The 19760-nt window shown below is 40.4% G+C and overlaps 1 protein-coding gene across 11 annotated transcripts in view; it reads left to right on the top strand.

Annotated features, from left to right (window-relative positions):
* The window catches only part of PPEF1 (protein phosphatase with EF-hand domain 1), a 148662-nt gene that overhangs the window by 103694 nt on the left and 25208 nt on the right, over positions 1-19760 (top strand). For 9 of the 11 annotated variants that reach the window (XR_013825664.1, XR_013825667.1, XR_013825668.1 and 6 more), the window contains 6 exons: positions 1505-1671; positions 4225-4261; positions 5455-5604; positions 10042-10188; positions 17989-18174; positions 19532-19674. Coding sequence is in view for 1 of the 11 variants with exons in the window: in XM_079910172.1 (XP_079766298.1) it covers positions 1505-1671; positions 4225-4261; positions 5455-5604; positions 10042-10188; positions 17989-18174; positions 19532-19674 (830 nt within the window). In the remaining 10 variants the exon portion in view is untranslated. The remainder of the gene's footprint in view (positions 1-1504; positions 1672-4224; positions 4262-5454; positions 5605-10041; positions 10189-17988; positions 18175-19531; positions 19675-19760) is intronic. The other 2 variants (XR_013825665.1, XR_013825666.1) reach the window with 2 other exon arrangements.

A 19760-nucleotide genomic window follows, 5' to 3' on the forward strand; every position in this document is an offset into this window, starting at 1 on the left:
TATTGATATGAAAATTTTTAAATGTATATAAATACTAGGTGGTGAGTATAAAGTAATAAGATTTTCTTATGTAATTTGAAATCTAACAAAAAAGGAATTTGAAAATCATTTGAGAAAGATTAATATAACTAGAATACGTGCATTATTTCTTGAAGGTAACTTTTTTGAAGGAGGACATATATTAGGATGTATGAGTACTTAAAATTTTCTCTTTGTAATGTATTTTTTAAACATTTGAATTTATCTTACTATGCAATAGAAATGCACTCAACCATTTCCCTACCAGGCATGACGTGTTTTATCTTAGAGTTTAGTAGTACAGAAGTAAACGAGCGAATAGCTGCTATAAAGACCAGACCTTTGTCCTGATCCCAGTCCTTTTTTGTGCTAACACTGTATCTTAAAGTATTATCTCATACTCAGGAGTGGTAATCAAAATATTTAACAACAAATATGGCCCTGGTCAGTGAGAAGTCAAAACACATGCCTGTAACACCTGGTGTGATCGTATCAGAGTGTACTGATGGTGTGTTAGCCCTGCTCACAGTTGGGCAGTACCTTACACTTTCCTGAGTGCTTTCATACCCGTTCTCTCGTTTGCTCTGGGGTGGGGGTGTGTGTGGAGAATATAGTGTCATTCCCTTTTTTCAAATTGAGAGAATCACAGCCCAGAGAAGTTAAATAAGGGTCCCTTAGAATGAACGACATTTGGCTCTTAGTTTAGTGTTCTTCCTTGGGTAGAAGTTTCCCTCTTCTACCTAAGGAAGAGATGAGAGTAACCATTTTTATTTTATTTTATTTTGTTTATTTTATTTAATTTTTGTTTGTTTTTTAAATTAATTAATTAATTTTATTTATTTATTTTTGGCTGTGTTGGGTCTTTTTTCACTGCACACGGGCTTTCTCTAGTTGCGGTGAGCGGGGTCTACTCTTTGTTGTGGTGCGCGGGCTTCTCATTGCCATGGCTTCTCTTGCTGCAGAGCACAGGCTCTAGATGTGTGGGCTTCAGTAGTTGTGGCACGCAGGCTCAGTAGTTGTGGCTCACGGGCTGTAGAACGCAGGCTCAGTAGTTGTGGCACACGGGCTTAGTTGCTCCGCGGCATGTGGGATCTTCCCGGACCAGTGATCGAACCCGTATCCCCTGAATTGGCAGGCGGATTCTTAACCACTGCACCACCAGGGAAGCCCGAGAATAACCATTTTTAATAGGACAAATATCAGGTTCTTTCAGAGAAAACTCATAGTAGGTGGTGGTGAGTAGAATGAGCAATCCCCATCCCCCTGGAGTCTTCCTGTCCCAAGCTAATCCTTCACTTCCAAGGTCCCTTGCAGGAGATGCCTGCCCTGGAAAGTGAAACTGGCTTGAGTGAGTGAGCAGATTTTTCCCAGTGGAAGAACTAACTCAGCCTCTTTTCTCCACATCCACATGGACATTAAGTACAAAGCGTTACTTTTAAAAGTACATTCTTTTAACTGCTTGTTTTTCTCCTTCTTCCTTCCACAGAATGGTCTCCCCTCAGTGAGCAACCCATATGTTTTTAATGGTGATTTTGTGGATCGAGGAAAAAATTCCATGGAGATCCTAATGATCCTGTTTGTGAGTTTTCTGGTCTACCCCAATGACCTGCACCTGAACAGAGGCAACCATGAAGATTTTATGATGAATATGAGGTAACCTAGGCCTGTGGATTTCCTCTTTTGTTTCCTGTTCTGGAAAATGCTGCCATGTTTAGCTCCTAGCGGAGAGTGAGAGGTGAGTGTAGAGAAGCAGGGATGAGGAGAATCTCAAGGAAGAGCTCAATTCTTACAGCGATTTACCTCCCCCAATCTTCTGCTGTGTGAGTGAGTATAAATTGCTCTAAAGTTCCCTTCCTATCTTTTCTTCCCGTTCTTCCTTCGCCCTTCTATTATGTTTCCTTCTTCCCGTGCCCAGCCTTCACAAGCCAAATTGTGTGCCGAGTAGACGTGTTGGGCCAGGTTTGGAGGTGTGGTGGGTTGTATGAGCAGGTTTAGATGGACTCATTCTCTTGCTACTCTTTTGGCTTGCATCACATGTTGTCTCAGAAACTAGTACTGTGTTTTTCACTGATGTGTATATTTTTTATGACACGGTGATTGCTTTTGGCATAGTTGTTCATAAACGTATTTGAGAACAGCTGTAACATAGCATTTCAACTATCTGACTCACTGGAGTTTTGGGGAATAAAGATTGGTTAAATGGTTTACCAATTTTTGCTGAAAGGCTCAGTAAGTGACAAATGTTCTCCTTTCTCTTCTTTCCTCCTCCTCCTCCTCTTCCCCTTTCCCTTTCCCTTCCTCTTTTTCTTCCTCTCCTTCTCCTTTTGTTTTTCTTGTTTCTTGTTTTATGAAAAACAGAATCCAGTTTGCTCTAGGGAAGTAGAAGGCATGGCATGTTTCATGCTATGGTCCTGGGCTTTTGGGTGCCTAGATCAAAGCTCAGCAGCTGATTAGTTTTGTCTTTGGGGCAGTTTTGGCGCTTGGCCTGAACACAGTTTCAATTCTAATCCTCAAGTATGGAAGCAAATGATAAGATTATGAAGAAAAAAAAAACCCAAAATCTCAAGGCTACTTTCAGAGACCCATTATATATAATATAGCTCAATCTGTTTATTTGGGCATGCCATTTATCCTTCCATTTATTTAGCTAGTCAACTGTATTTATCTAGTGCCTACAATGGTTAGTGAAAGAGACATGGCCCCTGCCCTACTGGAGTTTACATCTAACAGGGAAGACACGAGTTGAGCAGGTTTTTCAAGTGTGATGAGTTTGTAAAGTGGGGGATCCAATCTGTCTGAGGGGTGATTGGAAGGTTCTCCCATAGAAGTACGGCATTAGCCTGAGACCTGGAGGATGAATTAGGCGATCAAGAGAGGACCGTGGCAGGGGGGATGAGAAACTGTTCCACAGTGAGGAGACAACTTATGCAGAACTTGAGAAAGGACTTTTTAGACTTGAAAGAAGTTCAGGATGGGAGGAACAAAGACTGAAGGACAGGATGGTACCTGATAGGGCTGGAGACGTACGAAATGATTGCAAAGAAATTTGGGCTTTCTCCTGAGGACAAGAGAAAATCATTGAAGAGTATTATACAATTTGTGTTTTAAAATGCAGCAGGAAGATTAGTTTGGAGAGGGACAAGAATTGATATGGGGAGGCCAATTAGGAAGTAGTTGAAGAGATAGATGATGGAGTCTCACTTAGACTTGTGTGGTAAAGATGGAGACCCAAAGCAGTAGATACATTCAGGAGGAAGTTTAGGCAATGATTTAAGGCTTGGTAACGTGATATGGGGGACTTGAAAGGAGAGAGAATTAGGGATGACCTCCAGGTTCCTAGCTTGAATTTGCAAGATCACTGTTATTAGGAACATGATAAGTGGAGAAAGTTGGGGTGAGGGAGAAGGATGAGTTCAGTTTGGGGTAAGCTGATTCGAGGTGCTGTTGAGTAGGCAGGGCTGAGTTCATCTTGGAAAACATAACGTTACCCTGTAGAAGCTTCACATGATATGATTTGCATGGAAACCTGGAGTGAGTGTGCTGTGTTCTGACTTCACCGTGTTAAAGGTGTTAAAGGTATATATTATTATCCTAAGGCAAGGAAAGTAATTGAAAAAAATTTTTCATCATTAATTCTCCCTTAGTGACTGCTATTCAGGCATTAAAATTCCTGACACTTTCTATTAAAACCCTCAGTACCATTACATGAACTTTATGAGAGAGTATAAAGAGCCAACTTGTTATCTTCTAGGCTTTTCTTTGTCTTTATTCAGTCTTTTTGCCCCCTGATCATTCATTTACTATAAAATATAGGATGTCTGAGAAATTCTATCTAAATGAAAAGCATTTTCCCACACACTCTCCCCCAGTGGCCACAGCACACATCTCTGAATACTTACAGTACTTACACACCTGTGCATACCATGTATTTCTTAAGTTGTCTTGTAATTATTTCATGAAAATTTATCTTCTTTTCCCGAAGCTCCTTGAGGATAGGGACAATGTCATCTGCTGCTTTTCTTCTTTCCCATCGTGCCTAGCAAAGTCTTGGATAAGTAATCATTCCAAATAAAGTCTAGTTTCTTGAGTTCTTGATACTTGTGGTAGCGAGATGGCAAGGGCTCCCTTTTTTGCATGACTTGACTCATGTAAATAGGAGTTCTCAACATTCAATGAAAGCGTTGAAATCCCATTGTTTTTTTTCAGGTATGGCTTCACAAACGAAGTTTTGCATAAATATAAGGTAAGGCTCTTTGTTTTTTGCATTTTCTTTGCTGTTTATACATAGAAGTTAAAAAAAAAGAAAGCTTCAAGAAGGGTGAGGGGAGAACTAGTCAGAATTCATGCCAATAATATAAAAGCACAAAAGGAAGCCCTGGGGCTTCCCTGGTGGCGCAGTGGTTGAGAGTCCGCCTGCCGATGCAGGGGACACGGGTTCGTGCCCCGGTCCGGGAGGATCCCACATGCTGCGGAGCGGCTGGGCCCGTGAGCCATGGCCGCTAAGCCTGCGCGTCCAGAGCCTGTGCTCCGCAACGAGAGAGGCCACAGCAGTGAGAGGCCCGTGTACCGCAAAAAAAAAAAAAAAAAAAAGGAAGCCCTGGCCATAGTGAAGACCTGTTTTTCTTTCTAGACACAAGCTTTTTCATTGTGACTTCTGTGTAAGTTTTAGCATAGATACAAACATATTCCATTGTTTTAAAGGTACCTGGGATTTGTTCTACTCAGGTATGGTAAAACGTGCAGACATGGAAATGACTGTCATGAAGAAAAAGGTTTTTACTCACAGTTCCTTAGAAACTGGAGGCATGGCACACCACACCCTGCGGCCACATGGGGAAGCACTCCGGGGGTCAGTCAGAGGCGGAGGGAATGCAGGCAAACATGGACAAGAGCCTTTATTGTGGTTTCCTTGACATGGACAAAAGCCTTTATTGTGGTTTCCTTGGGAAGAAATGGGTGAGGCATTGTAAACAGGTTTAGGATTGGCTAGTTTGAATAGTTTTAGCAGGCTCTGGGGCTTAGGGCTTGTCCAAGGTTGTCTGGTATCTGGCCCTGGGGTGACTGGAGCTGACAATAGTGACCCTGGGTGTGAGAATTCCATAAAGGACTAATTGGGAGGATAGGCTCTGGATAGTTTGGTTTGCATATGAAAGGTAGCCTCATTTACATACAAAAGGCAAGTCCTTTACTATCTCTAGGAATTAACTAGCCCTGGGAGGGGCAGTCTCTTCTCAAGGGTCAGCAAGGCACCAAAATGTCAAAGTATCAAAAATACAGACCAAAAAGACATGATTAATGCATGCTTGTTGGTTAGTGATTCCATCCTGACCTTCTTTGGGTGGCATGAAAACTGTGGGTTTTTGTCCATATGTTGGGACTATTCAATAAACTTGAACTATCAGAAAAAAACAAACTTACTCAAGCTCTTACTTACAGCTACATGGGAAAAAGATCTTACAAGTCTTGGAAGACATCTATACCTGGCTCCCAATTGGTACAATCATTGACAATGAAATCCTGGTCATACACGGAGGGATATCAGAGTCCACAGACTTGAATTTACTCCACCGTATAGAAAGAAACAAAGTAAGAAGCAGTGTTTGCATGAATGTTGTCTCAGAGATTTATAAAGGGATACGTACCTCCCTTCATTTATTATTTTGTATTGATTCGTGTTTTAGTGGTTGCTGTAACTCTGAAAAGATTAGTACAAATTTTAAGAAAATCTATGATTGCATGATAAGGAACTAAATGGATAACTTCTATATATGGAAAATGCATTGTTAAAAATTCATGGTGAGGGCTTCCCTGGTGGCACAGTGGTTGAGAGTCCGCCTGCCGATGCAGGGGACACGGGTTCGTGCCCCGGTCCGGGAAGATCCCACATGCCGCGGAGAGGCTGGGTCCGTGAGCCATGGCCGCTGAGCTTGCGCGTCTGGAGCCTGTGCTCCACAATGGGAGAGGCCACAACAGTGAGAGGCCCGCGTACCGCAAAAAAAAAAAAAAAAAAAAAAAATTCATGGTGAAAGTGGAAAAATGAGGAAGTATCGGCATTTCGTATAGTTTCTAAAAGTGAAAAATCCTGATTTTTGAAAAGTTAAAATTTCTACTTAATTAATTAAAGTTGTGGTAAAATATACAAAACATAAAATTTACCACTTTAACCATTTTTAAGTGTATAGTTCAGTGACATTAAGTACTTTCACATTGTTCTGCAACCATCACTACTGACACCACCATCCATTTCTAAAACTTTTCATCTTCCCAGACTGAAACTCTACCCATTAAACAGACTCCCCATTCTACCTTCCCCAGCCCTTGGCATTCTGTCTTCTGTCTCTATGAATTTGACTGCTCTAGGTGCCTCATAGAAATGGAATCATACAGCAATTTATTTCTGAATTGGTATGATTTCCCTTATATATTCCAAATGGCTCAGGGTAATCTGGGGGGGAATATTTTAATATTTCAACTTAAGCAATCATATTCAATACAGCAGAAGCAGAGCAGGAATATGTATTGACACTCTGAGGGTAGTGGGTGTGGGGGGCCTGTGAAGCTCCCAGCCGTAGTGAACAGCGTCTTTGGCTGGGCCTTGCAGAGTGACTGCAATCGTCTTCCGCCTGTACCAGAGCCCAGCCAACACTCCCAGACTAGGGGGTAGACGGGGTGCCAGGTGGGCATGAGGACCAGTGGCAGCTCTGGAGCCAGGTGATCTTGTACGGTCCTAGTGAGAAACCTAAACCCTTACTCCTCAGGACTGATAATCGACTTCCAACCAATCTAAGCAAGTGGGGTCTAGAGCTAGAATTTAATTTGATATGGACAGAAATGTGATTCCTGTTCACCTTGAGTTTTTTTTTTTAATATTTATTTTTGGCTGCGTTGGGTCTTAGCTGTGGCACGCGGGCTCCGGAGTGCGTGGGCTTTGTAGTTGCGGCATGTGGGCTCTGTAGTTGTGGCGCGTGAGCTTAGTTGCCCCGCAGCACGTGAGATCTTAGTTCCCCGACCAGGGATCGAACTGGCGTCGCCTGCATTGCAAAACAGATTCTTAACCACTGGACCACCAGGGAAGTCCCACCTTGAGTTTTTAGAGCCCTTATGCCTTTATACACATATGAATGATAATATTGTTGCTAACTCCTTCTCATCCTTTTAATTTCAGCTTAAATATACACCCCTCCTCTGGAAAGCCATCCATGACCTCCACACTAGATCAGGTCCCCTTCTGTGTGCTTTCAAGCCCCTTGTACATATCCTTCATAAAAGTTACCAAAATTAAATAAGCAGTTGTAGTACTGGTTTGTTTACCATCCTCCCCTGCTTCGCTAGTTCACTGATACAACCCCAGCACCAAGATGTAGTTAAGTATTAATTAATGTTTGTTGAATATCTCCTAAGAGGTTTAAGACCAAAGTAGGGCAAGTGTAAGATAAAACTGGAAAAAAATCTTTTTACAACCCTTTCCTGATTCTGTGGTGACTTTACATACCGCAGTCCCCAGCCTCACCCAGTGATGACCATACTTCCTGGTTTACACCTGTTGTCTTGGTGTAGTTATTAATAGCACATCCCTTTACTCTCAAAAGTATCCCAGTTGCAGTAAATTTTAAGGTACCTAGTTTAAGTCACCTTTCTTATAATATCAGCAAACAGTCAAGTCAATAAGACGTTTCAATCAACATGGGGTAGTCACTGTTAACATAATGAGTGGATATGATTCTAGCCAGGAGCAAGGGAACATGATGTTTCTGTCAGTCAAATATCGGCAAGCACATGGCAGGAATGCAACAGTCCACCACCACTTGCCCTGTGACAACAGCGCTAATCAGCCATGGCAGCCAGTACCAAATGATCAGATTGAAAATTTTTCCTTTCCTGAGGTTAGCCTGAGAAGCCTGGCCTCTCTAGGGCTATTTGAGATATTAAGAGCATGTGTCTGGAATGCCCATTACTGTCTCTGTGGAGACCCTAAATTGAGAGCCACCTTAACCTAGCAAACACCATGGAGCTCTGATATCAGACAGATGTAGCTAGCATTACATCCATTACATCCTGCTTCTGCCACTTCCTGGCTGGGTGACTGGGCAAGCTGCCAACGATTTCTAAGCCTCAGTTTCCACATGTATTATACATTGAAGCTAAAAATACCTACTGTATTGAATTGTTGGGAGGATTAAATATAATTTCCTAGATGAAGAAAATGGCATAGAGTAAGCTTTGAACATAACTCTCTTCTGCAACTCTCTCTTCTTTTTCCTGATACTTAAAACTAAGGTTTGAATTTCAGTCACCAAGACAGACCCTGGGGAGAAATTTTGGGGCCAGGAATTTTACCAGGATACCTCAAATTTCACCCCCTTTGGGGATCATTGTTCCACCTACTGAAAAGACTGGCTTTAAAGGTAGAAATTTGACTTGTGTATTTTTTGTCTACCCTGCCTAGAGTGAAGTTGAACTGGTAGCACGTGCTTGTTGTGTGAAACTCTACCAGATGAGATACAAAAACAGGTTTTCAAGTTCAGTTTTATAACCCCCACTTGCCCATCTGTTTGGACCCTCCAAGTGTAGGGGTGACCATGCTTCCTGTTGATACCTGCTGTTATGGTATAATTGTTAATAGGAGAGGGGTAGGGTTGGGGGAACCTGATGACAACCTCCATTCTAGGTTCATTAAAGGTATTTTGTAAGGTAGGCAGGTTGGGGAGGAGGGTGAATGCAGAGGGACAGAGAAGGAAGACTCTATAACACTAAGACTCTGGTTTAGTATTTTTCAAACTCCCTGGCAGGGGTTGTGAGAAGGGATGGCTAGTAGGACCCCCAGGAGAGAATGATGATGTGGTACCTTAGCAGGGGCTGGACAAAGTATCCTGATCCCAAGTGGCCTTGAAAACGGTGGAGCCACATGTACTTAAGAGACCATGTGGTTTTGCCCTGCCTGATGACCTTATCAGAAGTGAGTTGTGTGGAGCCACGTCCAGAGTGTCCTCCCAGAATACTATGCTCTGCCTAAGACCTGGCGACATTTGCTGGTGGGGAGACAGGGAAGGTAGGCTGTGAACTCACTAATAATAGCTGAAATTGAACTCCAACCATCTCAATGAGACAGGACCTCAGAATAAGGTTCAATTTTATTTTTGAAAAACAAAGGTAAGATTTTATATACACCCTAGTTTATAAAAGAAGCTTAAGTGCCTACCACAGAGAATTGTCCATCACTGAACTAAGGTCACCAATGTAACAGAAGTATTATTTCCAATTGTTTTGTATAAAGGTATGGTACTGCAAAGAAACAAGTATAAAATTACAGTCTCAAGTTATGTAAGGGAATGTAGAAGGGATTATAGTAATTGATGTACTATCAGAGAGATATTTTATTTCCAAAGAAATACATTGCCTTTGTTACTAGGATTAGAGAATGTAATCAATTGCTTGCAGGTCTGACTGAGAACCCAGTGCATTTAAGTTGAAGGGCTTCCGAAGTTTTCAACTTATGTCCCCTTTGTGCACTTTCCTAGGCACAGATGTACTTTCTCTCATTTCTCCTGGAAAACACAGCAAAAGGAAAAGCAACCATCCTCTTGAGGTGTTTCTGAACTCTAGGCCTGTTAGTTCTCTCTCTTAGCCCCATGTATAGATAAAGGCTCAGAGGGAGACTAGTTTTCCCTTAGCATCTTCTTTTTCCTGTCAGGACGCCACAGAACATATCTCTACTGATATCTGTGCCTCTGGGGTCTTTTAGAAACTCTAATGGGAAACTTTCCCTTAGGACAGTATCTCTTTTTGAAAAATGTACAAACAGAACATAACAGCCCCACTTTTAGAGATCAGTTGATCAATAAGATGAAGGAGGTAGGTGAGATGGAAAAGGTGACCATGAGGTAGGTGAGATGGAAAAGGGGACCATGTGTTTTCCATTGGGTCAAGGCACAACAATATAGACAGAATAGCAACTAGTGCTGAAGCTTCTACATGCAGCACCCTGAGCATAGGGTTTGGCTAAAGCATAAATTTGTTTTGTAGTTGAAATCTGTGCTGATGCCACCAATTCCAATAGATGGAGACCGTGCTACTGAGAAGGGAAATAAAGTAGGTACAACCATTACAGCTCGGGGAATCAGAACAAATGGATCCCTTTCTGAACAATTAACAAAGCATGAATGGGAACAGGTAAGTAATCAAACTGTTCACTAAAGTGGCAGTGAAGATGCAGCATAGATGATGTTGTTCTAATATACAAAAAGTGACTTACCTTTCTAAGCAGATCATATCCTTCTCTCTAAATTCATTACTATATTTTTAATAGCTTAATTGAAATATAATTCAAATACCATATTTAAATGGTATTTAAAGTATATAATTCATTGGGTTTGGTATATTCACAATGTTGTACAACTATCCCCACAATCTAATTTTAGAACATTTTCATACCTGAAAAAGGTACTTGACATACCTATTACCAGTCACTTCCCATTCTCTCCCCACCCCCGACCACCATCCCTGCACACTTAGACCACCACTAACCTCCTTTTTAAAAAAAAAAAATTATTTATTTATTTGGTTGTGCCAGGTCTTAGTTGCGTCAGGCGGGCTCCTTAGTTGTGGCACATGGGCCCCTTAGTTGCAGCCGACAGTCTTTTTAGTTGTGGCATGCGGACTCTTCATTGCAACATGCATGTGGGATCTAGTCCCCTGACCAGGGACCAAACCCGGGCCCCCTGCACTGGGAGCACAGAGTCCTATCCACTGCGCCACCAGGGAAGTCCCACCACTAATCTCCTTTTGGTCTTAGTAGATTTCTCTATTCTGGACATATTATAGAAGTGGATTCATACAGTATGTGATCTTTTGTCTGTGGCTCCTTTTACTCAGTCACAGTAAAAGAAGTGCTTTTGCTTTGTGCCTTTGGTGTTGTATCTAAGAAGCCATCGCCTAACCCCAAATCATAAAGATTTATTTCTATGTTTTCCTCTGAGAGTTTTATAGTTTTAGTTCTTACGTCTAGGTGTCTAATCCATTTTGAGTTAATTTTTGTGCATGGTGTGAGGTAGGTGTCCAAATTGATTTTATTGCATGTGGATATCCAATTATCGCAGCACCATTTGTTAAAAAGACTTCCTTTCCTTGAATTTTCTTGACACCCTTCCGAAAAATCAATTGACTGTAAATATGAAGGTTTATTTCTAGAGTCTTAATTCTATTCCATGATCTATATGTCTATCTTTTTATCATTACTACACAGTTTTGATTACTATAGCTTTGTAGAAAGTTTTGAAACTGGGAAGTGTGAGTTCTCCACTTTTATTCTTCTTTTTCAAGATTATTTTGATTATTCTGGGTCCCTTGAATTTCCATATGAACTTTAGAATCAGCTTGCCAATTTCTACCAAAAAAGAGCTGGGATTTTGGTAGGGATTGCCTTGAATCCGTGGATCAATTTAGTTACTATTGCAACCTTAACAATATTATATCTTTAATTTCATGAAGGTGGGATGTCTTTCCATTTGTTTAGATCTTTAATTTCAGCAGTGTTTTGTAATCACGTACAGTGAGGCACTTGTTAAAGTTATTCCTAGTTTATTCCCAAATATTTTTGATGCTATTGTAAATAGAATTGTTTTCTTAATTGCATTTTGGATTGTTCATTTCTGGTATACACTGACTTTTGTATACTGATCTCATGTTGTGAACCTTGATAAACTTGTTTGTTCATTCTAATGGTTTTTAGTGGATTCCTTGGGACTTTGTATAAACAAGAGCATGTTATCTGTGAATAAAGATAGTTTTGCTTCTTCCTTTCCAATCAAGCAGCCTTTGATTTCTTCTTCTTTTTTTTTTTTTTTTTTTTTTTTTTTTTTTTTTTGCTGTATGCGGGCCTCTCACTGTTGTGGCCTTTCCCGTTGCGGAACACAGGCTCCGGATGCGCAGGCTCAGCGGCATGGCTCACGGGCCCAGCCACTCTGCGGCATGTGGGATCTTCCCGGACCGGGGCACGAACCCGTGTCCCCTGCATTGGCAGGCGGACTGTCAACCACTGTGCCACCAAGGAAGCCCCTTTTATTTCTTTTTCTTGCTTCATTGCCCTGTCTAGAACCTCTAGTACAGTGTTGAAAAATAAAAGTGGTGAGAGTAGACATCATTGTCTAATTCCTAATATTAGAGGGAAGCATTCAGTCTTTCCCATTAAGTATATTAGCTGTTTGTCCGTATATTACCTACCCTTCATCAGATTGAGGAATTTCTCTTCTGTGCCTACTTTCTTGAGTGTTTTTACTATGAAAGAGTGTTGGAATTTGTCAGTGCTTTTCAGTATCTATTAGGATGATCATGTATTGTTTGTCCTTTATTCTACTAATGTGGTGTATTACACTGGTTGATTTCAGACGTTAAACCAACCTTACATTTCTGGGATAAATCCGACTTGGTCATGGTGTATAATCCATTTTGTATGTTGCTGGCTTCACTTTGATACTTTTCGAGGCTTTTTTCTTTGTAGGCAGTTTAAAAATTACTAATTCAGTCTTCTTTCTTGCTATAGTTCTATTCAGATTTTCTACTTCTTCTTGAGTAGTTTGTATCTTGGTATCCTTGATAGCTTGTATCTTCCTTGAAATTTGTCCATTTCATCTAATTTATCTAATTTGTTGGCCTAAAGTTGTTTGTAATATATACATATATGTGAAATATATATTAAAACATTTTTTTAAATATCTGCAAGGTTGGTAGTGATGTCTCCTCTTTCATTTCTGATTTTAGTAATTTGAGTCTCTTTTTTTCTTGGTCGATCTTGCTAAGGTTTGTCAATTTTATTGGTCTTTTCAAAGAATCAACTTTGGGTTTTATTGACTTCTCTCTATTGTTTTTTATTCTCTCCTTCACTTATTTCTGCTCTAATCTTTATTATTTCCTTCCTTCTGACTTAGATTTATTTTGCTCTTCTTTTTCTAGTTTCCTAAGGTGAGAGGTAGTGTCACTGATTTGAACCCCTTTTCCTTTGCTAATGAAGCTGTAAGTTTCCCTTAAGTACTGCTTTAGCTCCATCTTGTAAGTTTTGCTGTATTGTACTTTAGTTTTCAATCATCTCAAAGTATTTTCTAATTTCTCTGGTGATTTCTTCTTTAACCTATATGTTTTTTAGGAATATGTTGTTTAATTTCTGTATATTTGTGCATTTCCCATATTTCCTTCTCTTAATTATTTCTGCTTGAATTCACTTGTGGTTGGAGACCATACTTAGCATGATTAAAATCCTTTTAAAACTTATTGAGGCTTTTTTTTAATGCTCTAGCATATGGTCTATCTTGGAAAATGCTCCATGTGCTCTTGAGAAGAAAATGTATTCTGTTCTTATTCAGTGAAGTGTTATATATATATATAGCTGTGTTTTAATATAATATTTATAATAATTGGTTTGAAATCCTTGTCTGCTAAGTCAACTTCTAATCCCCTCAAAGGCAATTTCAATTATCTGCTTATTTTCCCCTGTATGTGTGTGTGTGTGTGTTTTTGCATGTCTTGTAATTTTTTGTTGAAAACTGGATATTTTAGGTAATATAGTAACTCTAATTATTTCCATGCTCCTCTAGGGCTTGTTATTATTTGCTTTCTTGCTCATTTATTTGTTTAGTGGCTTCCCTGGACTAGTTTGGTTAAGTCTGCACCCCGAGCTACACTCTGAGCGTGGAGTCTTAACCACTGGACTGCCAGGGAAGTCCCTAAAATGTGATTTCTGATATAAAATAATCTCTAATCAATGAGGAGAAAGAGAGGCGGGAGGATAGAGAGAGAGAGGAAGAGGTAATAAGAGAGAAATAGAATTCATCACTGGCTTGTGCATTCAAAGTATTTAGAAATCAAAGAAGTATAAGAGGCATCCTATAGCAAGTAGGAAAAGATGCCTCCTTAAATTTTGATATCCAAATTCCAAAGACCAAAGGTTATAGTGAATAAAAAGGATGATGCCAGAAAGATTGGAGTTGCACAAGAAGAAAATCAGGGAGTCTGGAAGCTTGGATGAGTTAGAATTGTAGAGAGTTGGAGCCTTAAGAAGTGGGAGGAAGGAAACTGGTGGTCATTATTCTGTAATAGAACCTCCCCTCACCCCAACAATGTAGATGAGGCATGTTACAGACTCAGTGTACATGACTGGAGCTGACACAGGGTAAAATTGACCAGAATCTCATTCCCAATATTTTAATAATTTCAGTTGTACCTTTAATTTTCTTTCCTCATTTCCTGGTATATCATGGACATGCACACTTTAGTTAGCTAGAGTTGAAATTTCCAGATAAAAACAGATTTCACAATTACTTTATTTCTTAATATCTGTGAGCTGTGTTGCAGTAAAGATCGTAGGCTATTTGTTCCATACTCATGGAAGTGCATGATTCTTGGCAGAGTGCTGTAATTTAAATTTTATCTTATATTCCCTGAGATGTGGGGGATGTATGTATTCATAGCTGAGTCATCGTATAGAGACAAGCGTGACCTCTTCTTTCGGGACAGACTTGAAACAACAAAGAGACCAGAAAGGTTTAAAAAATAATTTTAATTATTTATGTCCTGAGTGACTCCCTTCTCTTAATCCACTTAACAAGTAAAATTTATTGAGTATCTACTATGTGTCAGGCACTGTTCTAAGCTTTTGAGAAAGTAAGTGACCTAAGATATATTCCCTCGTGGAGTTTATGTTTTAGGGGGAGGAGCTAAATAATATGTATATATGAAGTTATTTATATAATATTACATATATAATTATATAACAATACCAAGTAACTATGTTAAGTGAGAAGTTCTATGGAAAAAATTAAAACTAGAACAAGGTTAGGGGAAACAGAGAACTGGAGGTAGGGGACAGAGGTGCAATTTTAAATAGGGTAGTCAGCTTCATTGAGAAGGCGCCCAAGAGTGAAATGGCTTTTTTGTAGTCACTTGGCTAGTCACTGAAAGATGGAGCAGGATTTGATCCCAGGTCTGACTTTAATGCCCATCCTCTTTTTCTGAAGGGAAAGATGATTTAAGAGTGATAGGAGAGGGCTTCCCTGTTGGCGCAGTAGTTGAGAGTCCGCCTGCCGATGCAGGGGACACGGGTTCGTGCCCTGGTCTGGGAAGATCCCACATGCCGTGGAGCGGCTGGGCCCGTGAGCCATGGCCACTAAGCCTGCGCGTCCGGAGCCTGTGCTCTGCAACGGGAGAGGCCACGACAGTGAGAAGCCTGCGTACCGCAAAAAAAAAAAAAAAAAAAAAAAAGAGTGATGAGAGATCTCAAGAAAGAAATGAACTACTCTAGTCTCCCCTCATCCAATGAGGCGATGGGTAGGCAAGGAGTAGGTATCTAAAGCCATCTAGGTACTTGGCTGGAAGGTTTGGACTGAGCACAGCTTTTAAGACGACATATTCAAAAGCTGGAAGGAGGACACATAACTAAGGGAAAATACAAAAGTGAATCTACAGTGTTAGTGTCTTAGAAGAGAAGCGTTTAGATACATCTTTCAGAGCTATTATCTCTCCCCAAAAGCATACTTTTGAAAACGGGATTACTTAAAACTGTAGGCAAGCATGGGACACTTGCAGGATTTATTTTGGATTTAGGAGGTGTAAAGGCTGAGACACAAATAGATTTTTGTTGACCAGGTCATACAAAAGTTGTCATTCAGTAAAAACCTTTCCAATCTTTGGTTTGAAAATTTTCAGGAAGGAATGTTGTAAATACTTATTCTTTCATGTACTCCCAAAGGCCCTTGCATTTCAGTGGATAGGATGTTGTTGAGAGGAAAGAGATTGTCTCTGCTGAGGAATTTGTTTCACCAACAAAGTGACTTTTATAGCATTTTTTGTTTGTGAGCCTCAGAATTAAATCTATATTGTCGTCACAGTCTCTGTAAAGTTTATGAATGAATGAATTCTGGGCAGAGAAAAGAAATGCAGAACTCATTGAATGGATGGTTCTGAAGAAGCTCCCTTCTATAAAATTGATACCCCTTATGACCCCTTATGACCTTGAACCAAAGAAAAATGAATGTTAGCTATATCTTCCTCATTTCACTGAGGAGTCAGCTAAGGCCCGAATAGGTTCCATGGTGACATAGGTGACACTTGAAGAGCTAACTCCATGGCCAGTGCTTATTCTAGTTTAACAGGGTCCCATCATATGTACATTTAACTTATGTAAATTTCAACTATATACATATGGCAAAAAGGAGAAAAAAGTATAAAATTTTAGTTTCATATAATTTATCATATGTTCTACATTATCACATATATAAAATATTCACACATCCATATGTCTGTATAGGGTTTTATATACAAAATCATGTATACTATGCTTTAAGAGTAATTTAGAAGGTTTTCCTGGGGTAATTTTGGCTGTAAATGACTTGCATCTTATGTAGGAATTTAAAAGTTAATCCCCTCCTTATAAAACACGCCTCCTCGTGTTCCATGTTTTCTCCTTCATTATACTAAAGGTCAGATCATGTCTCCCAGACATGAATTCATGGTGTAAGATTCAGATATGGCTCAGTTTCAAATGCAAGTGTTATTTTCATCATAATCACCAGCAAAGTAAATGGGTTCCATTATATTTATTTGTAGGGTAGGGTTGTGCCAGTGTTGGAATTCAGTGGGGGAGAAAGGAGAATCCTGATCTGCATCTTCTTAGGTGGTTTTAATTCTCACTTCAGTCAATCATCAAAAAAATCAATCATCTGCAAGTGTCCGGAATGTGCCTGGTGCACAGTGTCTCCAGTTCTGATGAGGTGCTTAGCATTCCAGAGAAGTTCTCCTACCAGTTCTGTTCTCTCCACCTCACTGTCTTTCCCCTCACTTATTTCTAGCTCCCCTTCAATACCAGACCTATAAATGGGTGTACAGTCAGGTTTAGTGGGACAACCATTTCTGGTCTTTTTAAGATCTGATTTGGACCCACTAGAATAACTGCACAACTTAAAATACATGCTTCTTCATGCCCTTCAAAGAAACATGTGGAAAATACAGTCTATTAGACTATGAAAAATTAGAAAATGAAGTCTGTTAGAACTTTCAGATACTTCACAAGCCATCTGGCCCAAATCTCTGATTTTAAAGAAAGTAAGACCCAAAGACTTTTCTCAAGGTTGCATAGCTTTAACTACAAAGCTAGTTTTTCACACTACTGCTGAAGCTCCCATAGGAGATGTTTGAATAAAGAAACATTATATGTAGATCAGAGCTACAAACAGGGAGCCCCCAATTTTTTATGAAAAAATTATTAGAAACTTGGGTCTTCAGTCGTGAGCATCATGCAGGCTGCACTTGCCTCTTTCATCCCCACAAGGAAATGTTATGCTAATAACATACTTGTGGAAACCCAGTCAACGGCTAAGTGTACTCCTGAAGCTGAGAATGTGCTTATCAAGGAGGGCAAAAAGTGAAGGAGATGCTTTACAAGGTATTCTTGGGTGAACAGTTGCCTATATTTGTGATGGAGAAAAGGCTTTATCATGCTATGTACTCAACAGGACAAAAACCAGGGCCAAGACCATAGCTGGGAGACTTACCTTATCTCTTTGAACATATTAAAAACACCAAGTGGCTGTATGTTCACTGTGGGGAGCTACTTTCTCCTTTGAACATGGCAGTGAAGTTCTTTTTAAGAGAAAAGACCCTGTAGTTTAAGCAATTGTGAAGCAATTGCGATGGAATTTTAAAAAAAAGAAAAGAAAAAGCCCAAGGGCTGATCCTTCATGGTTACTAAGTATTGCTACATTGGTTATTGGGGATGGGTAGAAAGGGATTGTGGTGGCTATGGGCATTCACATTATTCTGGAAAAGATTCATGGAGGAGATGAGTGTGAAACAGTTTTGAAGGAGGAATGAGAAATAGTGAGACTTTGGGATAACTTGGGATAATATTTCTGGAAAAGAAGTTGGAATCTAGAAAGATAAACTCTCAGTTGTAAGTGACAGCCTAATCTGATTTGTTGTTCCAAGGTTATCGACATTCTGTGGAGTGATCCGAGAGGCAAAAGAGGCTGTTACCCAAATACAGGTCGAGGAGGGGGCTGCTATTTTGGACCAGACATTACCTCCAAGATTCTTAATAAATACCAGTTGAAGATGCTCATTAGGTCTCATGAATGTAAGCCCGAAGGGTATGAAATTTGCCATGATGGGAAGGTAAGCTAACAGTGTTGGTGACATCATCACAGACATCCTTCCCCTAAGCCTAGTCTTTCTTCACAGGATGTGTCTGACCTCGAAGCCCACGGGAAAATGTCTTCCCTAGACCCAAAACAGAACTGCATGCTTTGGTAGATCACTGTCCCTCACCCTAAGAGATATTTGGTTTATTTCTCCGATCCTCCCTAATCCCAGAGATAGAAACTCTGACACATGGCACTAAGTACACACACAGAAAGGCTTTGTTCTGTGCTAATCGCAAGGCAAATCTCCAGTAGTGGGGTTAAGAATGTACTTATCGTCACTGAGCACAGAAAGGCAGCAGTGAATCCAGTTTGCTCTCTTTCACCTTTTGCACTTTCCCTGTGCAGAGCAGAACCACAAAACATACTTCTCTTCTATTCACTGGGTAGGTGAGCTCTAGCAAGTCCCTCTCTGTGGGCAGTTTCGCTGCAGCCACTAAAATGGAATGCGTTGTGCTTCTTCAGTGGTGTCTGATAGGCTAGAGAGGCGAGGCCTGAGGAGCTGGTTTCTGGTCCCAGGTTGTCCTGGGATGCCCCCTTTTCTCATAGTGAACAGCAATAATTAAAAAGGAATACCAAATTGCATGGCCTTTCCTTCTGTTTCAACACTTTTACTTTTCCTAACTCTTTTAGTTCATTGGAGGCTCATACTGACATTGCGAAATGGTAAGGCAAGTATTATTTAGGGTTTATTTGTAATAAGAAAACCGGGAGAAAGTAGCAGTGGTTTGTCTGAAGTGACCTGCCCATTAGGGCAGGACTGGGCCTAAACCAGCTTTCCTGTCACTGACAAGTATTACCCTCCCAAGGCTCCCCATCCTCCCCCACGCCCCCAAGGTTGGTTCCTTCCCAACAGAGTGGCCATGGTCCCTTATCTAGCCACTATTTCTCTGACCTTAAAGCACTGGTTTTGTGGGGGGCCCTGAACCCTCTAAATCAGTCAGCTACAGACAAAAGAAAAGGACTGTGATACTAGACAAGTTTTATTTTGAATGCTCAAATAGCACAAGGAAAGAAAATAAAGGCTTTACCCCCTTGGAAAATTAGAATTTACAGAACTGAGCATTAAGGAGGATTGTAAGATATGGAACTGAAATTGTACACAAGATTGCACTGTGGGGATGAGTGGCTAGAAGTTCGTACTCCTGGAGACAGTGATTTCAAAGCCTTGTTTCTCTTCAATGGAATCACAGGAAATCCCATCAGACTTGGATGATTTGTATGGATTTTGAACTTTGATTTTTGCTTTTTAAGAATTGAGCTGTTTCTGACTTTATTGAAGGACCTTTTGAGAACTAACTCTATGTGAACCTCACACTCTCTTTAACCAGGTTATTACTGTATTTTCTGCATCTAATTATTATGAAGAAGGTAGCAATCGAGGAGCTTACATCAGAGTGAGTTCTGGTACGCCCCCTCGATTTTTCCAGTACCAAGTAACTAGGGCAACATGCTTGAGGCCTCTTTACCAAAGGTATGTATACTCTAAGGAGATTTTTGAGCTCTGGTACTAGTGACCAAGTAGAACCAGTCCAGAGTGACTAAGAGCAGCCATGGGAG

The sequence above is a fragment of the Stenella coeruleoalba genome, assembly GCF_951394435.1.
Source record: "Stenella coeruleoalba genome assembly, chromosome: X".
In the NCBI taxonomy this organism is placed as follows: Eukaryota; Metazoa; Chordata; class Mammalia; order Artiodactyla; family Delphinidae; genus Stenella; species Stenella coeruleoalba.